Genomic DNA, 14,893 nt, shown 5'->3' with positions numbered 1-14,893 from the left:
ACCAAGCTTCAAAACAACCAAGCTCCAGTAATTCAGTGTAGTCTAAAACAAATGCTAGGTTACAGAATGAAATGAAAATGAAAAAAATAAACTTAACAGTCATGCAAGATCATCTAAGAAAAGCGTCATTAAACAGTCCCTCCAGGATTTCGCAATCGCAGAAATTAACGGAAACTCTGTAATATTCGGAAGAGCTTGCAATTTTTCAAAATTACTGCAGATTTTCCGCAGATTTGGGCCAAGATGCGTCATGTGATGTCATCACAATGAGTACAGCTAAAAGGTCTCAAAGGTACAATAGCAATTTCACTCATTCAAGTAGTGTTCCACAAAAATCTCCGCAAATTGCATTGCAAATTTTGAAAAAAGCTGCAGCTAAGTCAAGCATTTTTGGCCGCAACAATCACAAAATAAAGAAAAATCCTGTATGGACTGAGTAAGAACCATAGTGTTTTCTGCAGAAAAATTGTGCACAGTGATTCCAGCTTAGGCTCCAGATCCACCACAACCCTGATCAGGATTAAGTTGTTTCTGCAGATGAATGAATGTACTAGATTTCTGGAACATGTCACATGACTATCACCATTATAAGAAAGCATGACTTATTTGTTTCCTAAAGTGGTCATCATAATTAGTAAAAACATTACCCCACATCCCAGTTTTGGTATCTTACAGTACTCTTGGTTAATAATACAGTCCTTTTTTATGTTAATTAATAAGTAATGGTCCTACTACCTTGCCATACCGGTAGCACTAGGAACTAGCACAGACCTGTTATTACATGAATATAACTGCTGGTATGTTTGTTTGTTTTACATGTCATGACAGAGTTGTCACACTTTCACTATATAATAATTCTAGTGGTTTACATTTAGCTAGAAATATAGAGTCGTTATATTATATATTTGCTCAACATTTCACTTACACCAAATATCTGGTAGTGACTTGGAAAGACACATTGATCACATTTAATAAAAGAAAATATCTTTCTTAAACGATTTAAACTTAAAAGATTTAAACTGCTGGTTGAATGGGCTCGCTGTAGCTATTATCTGATAACGGCATGGCATTTGACTGAGAAATAGAGCTCTAACGCATCCTCTCCTGTTGTTCTTTAGCCTGTAACAGGCGTGGGGAATTAGTGGCATAAACATGGACACCACAGGCTCTCTGAAGATGACTGTTGTGGCCTCCCAGAGCATATTCAGCCACGTGGAGGAGGAGAACCTGCCAGCCCTGAGAGCTTACCTGGACAAACACCGTGACGTGGACAGCAGGAGTGATGTGAGTGAGAGACCATGAAAGAGATTGGATGTTTATACACAGCTGACTTGAGAGGATATGAAGGGAGAATGGTTGAGATTGGTTTAGGAAATGCAGACTTTGTGTCAATGATGCATATCAAATCCTTGTTTTTTATTTTTAAACAACTCCATCTGGATATTCAGATACATTTCAGATTCACACATTTATAAATAAGTATGGGAATAAATAATTATAAAAAGTGTATACATATGAGGTAACACATAGGCCAAATTCCCTTAGCCATTCATAACAATGGGTAATACCAAGGAATATAGCAAAAGGTTGTTGAGCTTCACAAAAATGGGAAGTGGCTATAAGAAAATAGCAAAAGCATTGAAAATGCTCATTTCCTCCATCAGGGCAATAATTAAGAAGTTCCAGTCAAATGGAAATGTTATGAATCAACCTGGAATTGGACGCGTGTCTATATTGTGTCAGTGCACTGTGAAGAAGATGGTTCAAGTGGCCAAAAAATCTCCAAGGATCACAGCTGGAGAACTGCAGAAGTTAGTTGCGTCTTGGGGTCAGAAAGTCTCCAAAACTACAATCTGAAGTCACCTACATCACCACAAGTTGTTCGGAAGGGTTTCAAGAAAAAAGTCTCTACTCTCATCCAAAAACAAACTCCAGTGTCTTCAGTTTGCCAGACACTACTGGAACTTCAAATGGGATCGGGTTCTATGGTCAGATGAAACCAAAATAGAGCTTTTTGACAATAAACACCAGAGGTGGTTTTGGCACACAGAGAGGTAACCATATGGAAAAGTTCCTCATGCTCACAGTTAAATATGATGGTGGCTCTTTAATGTTTTGGGTCTGTATTTCTGCCAGAAGATCTGAATATTTTGTTAGGATACATGGCATCATGGACTCTATCAAATATCAACAGATATTAAATGAAAACCTGACTGCCTCTGCCAGAAAGCTCAAAATGATCCGTGGTTGGACCTTCCAGCAGGTGGATGTTCCAAATGTATGATGTTCCAAATCATACATCAAAATCAACACAAAAATGGTTTACTGACCACAAAATCAAGGTCCTGCCATGGCCATCCCAGTCCCCTGACTTGAAACCCATAGAAAACCTGTGGGGTGAACTGAAGAGGAGAGTCCACCAGCATGGACCTTAAAATGTGAAGGATCTGGAGAGATTCTGTATGGAGGAATGGTCTCAGATCCCTTGCCATGCATTCTCCAACCTCATCAGGCATTATAGGAGAAGACTCAGAGCTGTTATCTTGGCAAAGGGAGGCAGCACAAAGTATTGACTAAAAGGATCCCAATAATTGTTGCACACCTATATTTGACAAAGATATATATTATATACCTGTGTTGTGTATGCAGTTGTTTGATATGCATGAGAGCAGAGTATTTTTGTGAATTGTTTAAATAAAAGATCAAAAGGTTAAACAATAAAGGCAACTTTTCACAGCCTTCTTTGCTCATATTTACCAAGGGTGAATTTTTATATATATATATATATATATATATATATATATATATATATATATATATATATATATATATATATATATATATATATATATATATAAATAAATATATAAAATGCTCTAAGCCTGTTTGTGGCTAAATGTGGCAGCTCTGTGTTTTTCTCTTTTTTTCTCCAGAACGGACAGACTCCTCTCATGTTGGCGGCTGAGCAGGGCAGCGTAGAGATTGTGCAGGAGCTCATAAGAAGAGGAGCCAACGTTGAACTGGATGATGTGGTACACGCTGTTCCTTATTCGACCTCATTACACACCATTATTATCAATAAAAAATGCTTTTTACACTGGAGGATCAATATCAATACCACCACTCAGTGAGCAGTGCAGTATACCAAGAATTCTCTACGTTAAATATTTCCTGCAAGTACACATAGCTTTTGTATAGCCAGTTCTTCAGCCTAAATATGTTCTCATCCAGAAGCCTGACTTTACTAGGTGGAATTTATAGAAAAAGATTTCCTGTGTCTCGGAGTGATGTCATTGTGGGTGGACCTGCACTAAAGTGCTAGATTCCCCCAGGTTCACTCATAATAGCAGGTGGCCTGCAGAGCTGTGTAATTGGCATGCAAAGCTATGGTTCAGCAAATGACTGGGTGATGACATTCATCATACACACACCCTGAGGATCTCACACACCTCTAGTATCATACAGTACCTTGCACTTCACTGAGCGTTGTCAACCATAGAATTCGGGCACTCATGACTACTTGGTATGACCAACTGGTACGTCTTCTAAATCTCTAAAAGTTCTTCAGGTTGAGAAGAAGGAACATTTGGTCAAGCTTCCGTGTGGCTTTTTGTCTTGTACGTAGGATTGCTGGACTGCACTGATTTCCGCCTCCAAGGAGGGCCATGTTGAGGTGGTGAAGGAGCTGCTGGCCAACAATGCAAATCTGGAGCACAGAGACATGGTAAACATCATATAGTACATACAAAGCAACACTTTTTGTTCAACAGCTTTTACTTGTGTTAGTTCCACAAACGGGTGAAAACCACTTCTCAGACGATACTTTTTGTTATAGAATACATACAATATATTTCTAACTGAGGTTTGTAAGTGAACATTTTCTTAGCACTTACTCTGCAAACCTGAGATTAAAACATTTATGAATGTTGTGCTTTTTGCACACGGTTGGCTTCATTTGTTATATTTCATTGAACCCGCAACACATTTATGCTCTTAACGCAGTTCATTTTTCTCATGATGCCTTTTAACAACTAACATCTAATATCCAGTCCTGGAGCTGTCACGTCTGTTACACATTATTGAAGCTTTCGCCTTCAGTTAAAGAGAACAAAGCTGTTTAACTTGCGTTCGCAAACGGTTCTATAATATAGTCTGAGAACCGGAATTTTTTTTTTTTTGTAAAAACGAATTGTATTCTCTTTAATAACAAATGAAAGAATCATTTTATAGTGGACCTGTTTGAAGCTTATTGTATTTATTTCTATAATTGACTGTTCTTTTTGGGTACCGGTATCTTGGTCCGATGATTTTTCACTCTTAAAAAAGTATACGAGTGTTAGAATTGAGGAACAGCTTTATGTCACAGTAATCATTGCTCCAGCTGCAAAGCAAATAAAATCTGAAACTGGAGACGGTACAAATTTATTAAATGTTTTTCTCAAATAATTTCCATAATCCATTTGCTTTGAAATTATTACTGCTGAGTGTCACGCTAACCTCAGTAAGTGTCTCCGATGAGAACTGTATTTCCTCAGCAGGTTTTCCTACACTATGTTAATGAGATATTCTTGTTTTATTAGACCTACTCTCTTATCTCCTCCATATAAGCTCTGCGATATGTGAAATGAACGTGATGTCTATTGTATAGCGCACACTTTTCTTCTGCCTGCTTTCGAATTAGCAGCTCATTTCTATTAATTGCATAGGTTTTTTACAAGTGCGTTATACATCTTTATCATTTCCCGTCACAGCGTTTGTATGGAAAAGTGTGTCATGGTGCCAGTGTGTCGGTAGGACAGTGCTAATAATAACAGGCTGAGCATCTAAAGTAAGCCTGCAATCTGAGTAACACTCTGACTCAGGCGAAGTGTGTTTAGGAAAACAACCCAGTGACTTTACTAAGGACATGTAAAAATACTGACGTGTGTGTGTGTGTATATGTGTTTGCGCGTGGCTGTAGGGCGGCTGGAGCGCTCTTATGTGGGGAGCGTATAAGGGCCGTGTGGAGGTGGTTCGCCTTCTGTTGGAGAAAGGAGCAAACCCGAACATCACTGGACAGGTACGCAGTTCAGTACGCAGTCCATCACAACAGAACACCGCACCTCCATTTTTTAAAAGTGGCCTCATGTAGAACACACACTCATTTAATAAATAAATAAATACATTCTCTTTCCTGTGTAGCACATGGTGGTATTTTTGATGATCTGATCTTGAAGTGAAATAAGAAAAATGAGAGGTTTGTATATGTGTTTTTGGGTGTCTTATCCATCCATGCCTTTTCCTACAGTACAGTGTATACCCCATCATTTGGGCAGCAGGCCGAGGCCATGCCGAAATTGTTCGGCTTCTACTACAACACGGTGCTAAAGTCAACTGCTCTGACAAGGTGACTACCATCATCACCCCCATCTGAACATGTTGCTGACTTCACAGAGAAGTGATTCAGCTGTATTTATGTAAACATCCTCTAAGATACAGGAATACCTTCCATTCCCACAAGGTTTTAGTATGATAGTAACCATAATGCAATGAGCTGTATGCCCTTGCTGAACGTTAAACACAGTTAATATACACTACCGGTCAAAAGTTTAGACACACCCATACTTTATTTTTATTATTTTTTCACATTTTAGAATAATAATAAAGTCATCAAAACTCTGCAGTAACACGAACGGAGCTATTGGAATTTTGTTGTGATGAAAAATCCAAAATAAATCAAAATAATTTCATATTTTAGCATCTTCAAAATAGACGCCCTTTTTGCCTAGAATTTCCAGTAATGTATTCTTGGCATTTTCTCAACCGTTTTCTTGAGGAATCCACCTGAGATGCTTTTTAAGCAGTATTAAAGAGTTCCCACCTACGCTGGACACTTATCGGCTGCTTTTCGTAATATTTCGCTCCAAGTCATCCGTTTAAAAAACTTTTTTTGTAATTAAAATGTTAGTTTTCTAATGAAAGAAATGAATGTTTGCACAATTCTATTTTTGTCTAGAACACAAATTTCAAACGTTGAATCATACACCTTCAGATCAAAAGGTTTTTAAGATCATGAGAAACATTTCAGTCAAGCGTCTCCAAACTTTTGACCGGTAGTGTAGGCAGAAAGAAAAAAAAAAGAGAGAGAGAATTCACAAACAAAACCAGAATGTTTGTCCCTAAAGAATACAAAAGCAGCAGACAGTCCAAAATTGTGCGCAGCTTCTGGTTGTTGACATGGCAAAACACAACTTTGCACTTCTAATCAGTAAAGACTGTTCTGTTCAGTGAACTTCTGACATTTGACTACTTATGCACTATATCATATAAGAATTAGCTCACCGTAACATGGAAGGCACTACCAATGCACGGTTTTAAGCTTGTGCAGTTCGATTGGCTATCATCAAACACATTTTAAGGGAGTCGTTTGTAATTTGTAGAGATCTCTGCTAACAGACGTGTTAACAAGCCAACCCCTCACCCTCTCGTAAAACTCATACTTCATGAGTTGGCTTTTAGGTAAAAGTGGAGCTCAGTTTCCAAAGAGGGCGGAGCTTGTTTCTGGGCCAGTAATAATGTACAGTCCTGAAATGAAGAAACTAACTTTATTGCAAATTGCAGTTAAAAAAAAAAAGTATATTTAAAATGAAATATTTAGAAACTAACTATAAATTTGAAAACTTTAATAAAATTGTTAAATATATTCTTTTCTATCCTTTATCTTTTCATCAGTACGGCACCACGGCATTGATCTGGGCAGCGAGGAAAGGCCATTATGACTGTGTGATGCACCTGCTGGAGAACGGTGCTAATGTGGACCAGGAAGGAGCGGTGTGTGTGCTGATCATCTGAGCTTGATGTGACTTTTTCAGGGATATTTAATAGGATGTTATTTAAGGAAAACCTTTTCTACTTGTAACAGTGATGTATTTCTCAGTACACAGTTACATTCTTTTATAAAATAGGGTTTTTTAAGGTATATAAGTTAAGGTATAGAACTTTATAAGTTATATAGTTATATAAGTCTGATATTGCCTGCACTGTAAGGAATAAAACACGACAGGGCATGCTGTTATAAGAAAATAATCATGAACGAAGTGGTGTAAAGCTCAAAGTGGTAAAGACGTCACACTTTTTACCATTTATAGTTACAGTTAACGTTCCATCAAAACCAGAAACTATAAACAGTCATTTCCTCACTAGCATCGAATTTAATAAGGAATAATAACAGCTCGTCATGTTACTGAGAAACCAGAGTCCTCTGTCCTGAAGACTCTCCAGGGAGGGAAAAATGTGCTGACTATTTCAAAGCACTGACACTGGAGACTCCTTCCATAAATGTTAAATAAACGTGTCCTTACAGAAACCTTCACCATGTTAATGATTTCTGTTTTTTTCTTTGTGAAATAACATTTTTTTTTTGCACATTTATTATAAGCCATAGATTATGTGACACATCCCCCTCATACAAGTCCCTGTGAGTTGTACAATATATAGAAACAAACTAGAAACAAGTTTATAGAACTATAGAAACAAAACGTATTAGAATGAATTAGAAAACCTTCCGACCAATCGGATTAGAGAATTCAGCAGCACTGTGGTATAAAGTACTACATTGCTTGATAAATGAAAAGTATTTAATTTGAACAGGTTTAATTGTAGACACATGTGATCTATAATTAAACTTCAGAAAACTGATTTGGATGCGTCTCTCTCTCACTCTCTCTCTCTGTCAGAACTCAATGACGGCTCTGATCGTGGCAGTGCGTGGCGGTTACACAGAGGTGGTGAAAGAGCTACTGAAGAGAAACCCGAACGTGAACATGACGGATAAAGACGGAAACACGGCACTGATGATCGCTGCAATGGAGGGCCACACTGAGATAGTGCAGGATCTGCTGGACGCAGACACCTACGTCAACATTCCTGACAGGGTGAATACCTGTTCTCGTATTCTTGCTTTTTCCTTTGATGTGCTTTCTTCAAATACGTTGGTTTTTTTTTTTTTTTAATGCAAGCAAAGGTCACAATTTAATGGCACCAACAGAATGAATGTCCTGATGATTTGTATTTACATTTATCTGTACTGTATTTGTGTTTTTATCTGTGCTTTTTTGTCTCAGAGTGGAGACACGGTTCTAATTGCGGCAGTGCGAGGAGGCCATGTGGAGATTGTCCGGGCTTTACTGCATAAATATGCTGACATTGATGTTAAGGGCCAGGTACTTACATTTTCCTTCGTCTTATTTTTCTCAGACTTGAACGTCCCTAATTGTTTTAATACGCCTCTATAACCCACTGACTGTATCCGTCTTTCCAATATTTCACATTCATTTCATAATGTCCATATTGAGTCATCAAGCCGCTTTAATAGGAACACGTACTCATTCATGCAGTTATCCAATCATCAGTTATACAGCAGAAGCATAATGCATAAAATCATACAGATACAGGTCAAGAGCTTCTGTTAATGTTCATATCAAACATCAGAATTGGCAAAGATGTGACTTGGACCATGGAGACCAGGTTTTAGTATTTCAGGAACTACTGTTCTTCTGTGATTTTCATACACAACAGTTTGTAGAGTTTACACAGGATGCTGCAAAAAAAAAAAAAAAAAAACCATCCAGTGAGCGTCGGTTCTGTAGGCATACGTGGCTTGTTCATGAGAGAGATCAGAGGAGAATGACCAGACTGGTGATAAGCTGACAGGAAGGCTACAGTAACTCAAATATCCAGTCTTTACAACTGCGGTGAGCAGGAAAGCATCTCAGAACACCTCAAACCTTGAAGCGGATAGGCTACAACAGCATAAGGCCACTTTGGGTTCCACTTTACTACAGGCTACAATGGGCACGATTCACCAAAACCTGACAGTTGAAGACCGGAAAAAAGACCAGGTGATGTTTTTCCAATCTTCAACTGTCCAGTTACTGTGAGTCTGTGCCGACTGTAGCCTTCTTGTATGACAGAAATGGAACCCGATGTACTGTTCTGCTGTGGTAGCCCTTTGAATGTTGTAGCCCATCCAAGCAGGGGTTCAAGTATTCCTATTAAAGTGGCTGTGAGTGTATAAAACCATATAAAAGCAGACAATCTCACTATCCAATTTTCATATGTTTAAATGCAGTGGCGTTCTTTCATTATCTCATGTGCTTCCTCTACACAGGACAGCAAGACTGCCCTCTACTGGTCAGTAGAAAAAGGCAACGCCACCATGGTGCGAGATATCCTGCAGTGTAACCCTGAGACAGAGGCCTACACCAAGGTAAACCCAAACCACTTGACTTCCAGGGAGGAAGAAAATACCACAATGCTCTGAAATCACCACTTTCCTACTTGTCTGTGTGTGATCCTACGTTTTAGGAAGGCGAGACTCCTCTTATTAAAGCTACCAAAATGAGAAACATTGAGATTGTTGAGCTTCTTCTCGACAAGGGAGCGAAAGTGTCTGCTGTGGACAAGGTAACAGTTTCCTGTGCTCTTTGAAAAATGTATCTGAAAATAGACAAATTCATTCACAGTGTGCAGGGGCGAAATGATTTGAAATTGCATTTTTGATGAATTAAAGGCCTGGATAAGTAGTGTGTCGTGTTAACTTTACATTAATCTGATGTAACTTCTTTTCTTATACATTTTAATCTATTTTGAAAACGGTTCGAAAACATTAGATGTCACACTCCTCGGATAACATGTTACTTGCAAGAGAAGGGGTGAATGATAATCTGAAGCACGCATGCACAGAAATTTCTGGACCAATCAAATTCAGACAAAAGGTCAGAGGGCAAGCCCCAGCCAAGCTGGCACTGTTGGGCTCTTGAGCAAGGCCCGTAACCCTCTCTGCTCCAGCAGGGCTGTATCATGGCTAACCCTGCGCTTTGACCCCAGCTTCCTATCAAGCTGGATATGCGAAGAAAAGAATTTCACTATGCTGTAATGTGTATATGTGACAAAGTCTTCTGCTAAATGATCTATTTATCTAAATTAGAATTGAAAAAAAAACATGCAAAATTTCAGGATACCTGTAGATTTCCTCCAAACATCATAAATGAGAACATGTAATCACAACTCTGCTTGTACAAGTGGCAGTTTTGTTACATATACAGTGAATTTGTGTGTGGAATCTCAGTGCTTAGTAATTACTGGATAAGTAAACGCTGCGCTTTCAGAAAGGAGACACAGCGCTGCACATCGCCATCAGGGGTCGTAGCAGAAAGTTGGCCGAGCTGCTCTTGAGGAACCCTAAGGACGGCCGCCTACTCTACAAGCCCAACAAGCAGGGCGAGACGCCCTACAACATCGACTGCACGCACCAGAAAAGCATCCTCACCCAGATCTTTGGTGCCAGTGAGTGTTTTCCTAACTCGCATTTGAACAAATCTTTCTTTAGCTTTCTGATTAAAACTAAATAAAGATTCTGATGTTTTTTTTTTTCTTCCTCTGACGTATTATAGAGCACTTGTCCCCTACGGAGTGTGACGGCGACATGCTGGGTTATGACCTGTACAGCAGTGCGCTGGCTGACATCCTTAGCGAGCCCACCATGCAGCCACCCATCTGCGTGGGTCTGTACGCTCAGTGGGGCAGCGGCAAATCCTTCCTGCTCAAGAAGCTGGAGGGTAAGAGCACCACTGCACATTTATCTCTTTATACACCAGTAAAATGCTGAACAGGTATTGTGTAGTTGAACATTTTATGCATTGTGCTTAGGATGGCTAAATGAGCTGTCATGTTGTTTTCAGATGAAATGAAGACGTTTGCAGGCCAGCAGGTGGAGCCATTGTTTCAGTTCTCTTGGCTGGTGGTGGTGCTGACTCTGCTGCTGTGCGGCTCTGTAGCTGTGATTCTTGGCTTCTCTGTCGATCCCAGGCTGGCCATTGCTGTGGCCCTCAGCCTGCTTGCTCTGCTCTACATATTCTTTGGTGGGAATCTCTTAGGAATTGATTCAACTGCTATGGCTAAATGGAATCGTTTATACATCAGTTCACACAACCTAGTATCATTTTTAATGTCGAACGCTGATTAAACGTTGGTTAGGACGATTCCATTTCTCACGACAAACTAGGCTACGACTAATATTACTGTATATTAATTTCACCAGGTTTATCAGTGAAGCATAATCAGTATTCAACTCTTTTTATTTATTTATTTATTTTTTTAAGAAATAGACCAGTGGTTCTCAATCAGGGGGGCGTGCAGAGATCGGAAGGGGCGTGCAAATTTTTTTCAAGAAAAAAACAGACAGGGCATCATTTGGATACTCTGTGTATTTTATTGCTTTTCAAATAGAATGTGCATAAATGAAAAACTCTGCATGCCCTCTCCCTCTGCATTTTCTTTTTTCTGGGGAGAGGCAGAGCTTAGCCTGCCTTTTATCTAGCTGTCATTGCAGACCAGTGTTTATTTTTTATTTTTAGAATAAAAAAGTGCCTAGCGACTTTTTGGACAAACCTTAGCAACTTTCCAAATGTGGCCAGTCCTGTCCTGCAAGCGCGAGGTCTTGCTTTCCTGCTGCACTCTCACCTCTCTCTGCGTCTGCTCTGTTCAGTGAGAGGCTGAGAGCCGGAGATTTAACAATGTCATGGATAACGAGACTTGCCCTTCGTCCCGATTTACATCATTCATATGCGAATGTATTTAGAACGCAAGACGAATGTAATGCAACATGTTTAACATGTAAAATAGTCCACATTATTACAGCCTAGTTCTCTTGTTCAAAGTAGTTATAGTGTTCAGAAACATTTTTGATCCTTCATGTTCCATACCTGTCCGTTATATTGTTTTATAAACGTCATAAAAGTTATTTCTTAAAAAATCACAAGTGATTAAAGTACAAAAACAAAAAAATCTATCTATCTATCAAAAACAGATTATAGATTAGGTATATATACATATAGATAGATTTTATATAGAATAGATAATCATTATATCTGGTCCCCTCCAATATGGGGGGGGGGGGGGGGTGGGTGTGTGCCACATGATGGGGAAGGCTTGGGGGGGGGGCTTTAGTTGCAAAAGGTTGAGAACCTCTGAAATAGACCATTTAATGCCTTTATTTTATTTTACTGAACTACTAGTGTAAAAATGTATACAATACAACAAGCAGCTTTTAGGGATGTTCATGTGCAACCTGTGTGAAACTCGTATTCACAATAATTTCAATAGCACATCAATGCAGTCTAAGTTCTATGTGCAACTTTAGTAAAGGGATCATTCAGAAGATTAGACTACTTCCATTGTATAAATGTCTAGTCCCGTGCTCCCAGCCTGTCTCCATGCTAACTTTGTTAAGCTTTTTAGCCCATGAGAGGAAGTAGCAGCTACAGCCAGACACATTCTATTAATCAGCTTTACAGCAAATCAAATTACCAAAACCCATGTGCTGTGTTGTTTATAATATCATGTGTGAAGATTGTTAGTGTTTTTTTTTTTTTTTTTTGTCCAGCAGAGAGCAGCGCTGCACAGTGACAGAGATTGTCTGATTAGTTTACTGCGATATCCAGCCACGCGTTAGTGCACCAGAGTGATTGGAAGAAGAACTGCATCATAGAAAAGAAGAGGGAACAGGGTGAAAGGAGATCCAAAATAAAAAACCTCACTAGACTTAAACCTGCATCATTAGCAGGTTTTTCCAAATTAAACTCTAGTACGCAATTCCTGTTTGGAGCAGGATACATTTCAGAATCAGTATTTCTTAAGAGTGTGATTGGTTGCTCAAGGTGAAGATTCCCCATTGTGTAAATCTCAAACATTCTGCTGCCAGAGATCGCTTTTAATAGTGTAAAATAAGTTTGACTTTCCCCACAGATTTGTTTCATGAACATAAACCTATTTAAAAATTAGGCTCATTATTAAACAGTGTATAATAATATTCTGCCTATTAATTAGCGGCCTAGATGTTGAGATTATTTATAGACCCATTTATTTATTTAATTTATTGAAGCATGGATTATATCTATTCAGTTCATATGAAAGTTAAACAGGCTACTAACTATAAAAACTTAATAAATATTTTATTACAAAATATAAAAAATCTGGACCCATCCAGACCCCACTTTGAGACCTAGTGGTGTAATGCATGCTGGGTATTGTAGTGACCGAATACTGATGGACGGCGATGAGGAATTGTGTGTTGCGACCCAAATCGCCTACTTATAATATGCACACACAATTTTTTGTTCAGAAAAAGTACGTACATTTGAGTGTGTAGCAAAAGAGTATTCAAGTGCTGGGACATGCTAACACGTCATGAAACGGGAGAGAAGTGAACGTTGTCGCCTAGTTTCGCACACTGTCACCGGAAACAAACTCGTTGCATTTCAGCTTTTCTTCATTCATTATTCCTTATAGAATTTATACTATATCATGTAATTTCCCATTCCCTTGATTTATTTTTCCACATTTCATTTACACCTCTCTAAAATGCGTTAATACTCATCTGACCATGATTGCAGAGTGAAATCGGCAAAGCAAACCATCAAAAAACTCCTCCGCCTTCGCTGAAGGAGTTTTAGCCAGTATTTAATGGTAAATGGTCTGCACTTATATAGCGCTTTTATCCAAAGTACTTTACACTATGTCTCATTCACCCATTCACACACACACTCACACACCAATGGTAGCAGAGCTGCCATGCAAGGCGCTAACTTGCCATTGGGAGCAACTTGGGGTTCAGTGTCTTGCCCAAGGACACTTCGGCGTGTGGAGTCATGTGGGCCAGGAATTGAACTGCCAACCCTACGATTAGTGGACAACCCGCTCTACCAACTGAGATACAGCTGCCCAATATTAGCTGAAAGTGTCCACAGATTCACACTTCAAAATCTATCGGAAATAGTAGACCATCCGGGTACCTCTGGGATCTTCATTTCAACACACTACGATTTGGGAACACACTTATTCAAATCTCGGATACTATTTAGGACAGTAGGCGAATTGGGACGCAGCAGTGGATTGTGCCAAAACACAATCCCCTGTGCTACAGAATACTACAGTTTTATGCCAGAATTCTCCTTTAAACTTCTCCCCGTTATGTGACTTCCATACTGTTTCTTGTTTCTATAAAGTCAGAAGTTCTATCTGTTTTGCTGACTGTTTGTTGTTTGCTGTTGTAGTGCTGGTGTATTTTGGAGGGCGCAAAGAGGGCGAGAGCTGGAGCTGGGCGTGGCTCATCAGCACCAGGCTTGCACGCCACATCGGCTACCTAGAGCTGCTGCTCAAACTGATGTTTGTCAACCCACCAGAGCTTCCTGAGCAGACTACCAAGGCCTTGCCTGTCAGGTACTGAACACAGAGCCATGACTTTATTAATAAAGCAAAAGCACTTTCAGTAATCAAGCAGGGATTACATTTACATTTGCTCATTTGGCTGATGCGTTTTTTTCTTTCCAAAATGACTTAGAATTGAGGCAAGATACAACTAAGCAGCTGTTGGGATTTGAACTCATGACCTATGTTCAGTAGCTCTTAACCACTGTGCCACCACTGTGTTCAGACGTGTAAATGGGTACAATTTAGACAACTAATTAATATAGCATTAGTGAAGCTGTCCACCTTTTTAATGATATAATTATGCAATGTTTCTGAAGGTTTGAATCCCTGGTTACTGAGGTCAAAAATAGCAAGCTACTGGTGTGTGTGTGTGTGTGTGTGTGTGTGTGTGTGTGTGTGTGTGTGTGTGTGTTTAGATTTCTCTTCACAGACTATAACCGCCTGTCGAGTGTGGGTGGGGAGACCTCCATGGCTGAGATGATTGCCACGCTGTCAGATGCATGCGAAAGAGAATTTGGTTTCTTGGCCACCAGACTCTTCAGAGTCTTTAAAAACGATGAGACGCAAGGTTTGAAGCTGCTTGCTTTAATTCCACTTCCTGTGTTACTTCTTTAACTTATTGGTGCTACAGAGCAAGGTCTCA

General features: G+C 39.4%; 1 protein-coding gene across 9 annotated transcripts in view; it reads left to right on the top strand.

Moving 5' to 3' along the window:
• kidins220a (kinase D-interacting substrate 220a) overlaps nt 1-14,893 on the top strand; it is a 68,739-nt gene that overhangs the window by 11,886 nt on the left and 41,960 nt on the right. For all 9 annotated transcript variants that reach the window (XM_053632732.1, XM_053632731.1, XM_053632730.1 and 6 more), the window contains 15 exons: nt 1,119-1,284; nt 2,934-3,032; nt 3,626-3,724; nt 4,961-5,059; nt 5,288-5,386; nt 6,712-6,810; nt 7,716-7,913; nt 8,103-8,201; nt 9,149-9,247; nt 9,346-9,444; nt 10,149-10,326; nt 10,434-10,598; nt 10,722-10,901; nt 14,094-14,259; nt 14,667-14,818. In XM_053632732.1, the coding sequence (XP_053488707.1) occupies nt 1,153-1,284; nt 2,934-3,032; nt 3,626-3,724; nt 4,961-5,059; nt 5,288-5,386; nt 6,712-6,810; nt 7,716-7,913; nt 8,103-8,201; nt 9,149-9,247; nt 9,346-9,444; nt 10,149-10,326; nt 10,434-10,598; nt 10,722-10,901; nt 14,094-14,259; nt 14,667-14,818 (1,963 nt within the window). In that variant the 5' untranslated portion in view covers nt 1,119-1,152. The remainder of the gene's footprint in view (nt 1-1,118; nt 1,285-2,933; nt 3,033-3,625; nt 3,725-4,960; nt 5,060-5,287; nt 5,387-6,711; nt 6,811-7,715; nt 7,914-8,102; nt 8,202-9,148; nt 9,248-9,345; nt 9,445-10,148; nt 10,327-10,433; nt 10,599-10,721; nt 10,902-14,093; nt 14,260-14,666; nt 14,819-14,893) is intronic.

The sequence above is a fragment of the Ictalurus furcatus genome, chromosome 9 (genome assembly GCF_023375685.1).
Source record: "Ictalurus furcatus strain D&B chromosome 9, Billie_1.0, whole genome shotgun sequence".
NCBI classification, from domain to species: Eukaryota; Metazoa; Chordata; class Actinopteri; order Siluriformes; family Ictaluridae; genus Ictalurus; species Ictalurus furcatus.
The sequence above is the reverse complement of the archived record's forward strand: the minus strand, read 5'-3'. Positions and strand labels throughout refer to the sequence as shown.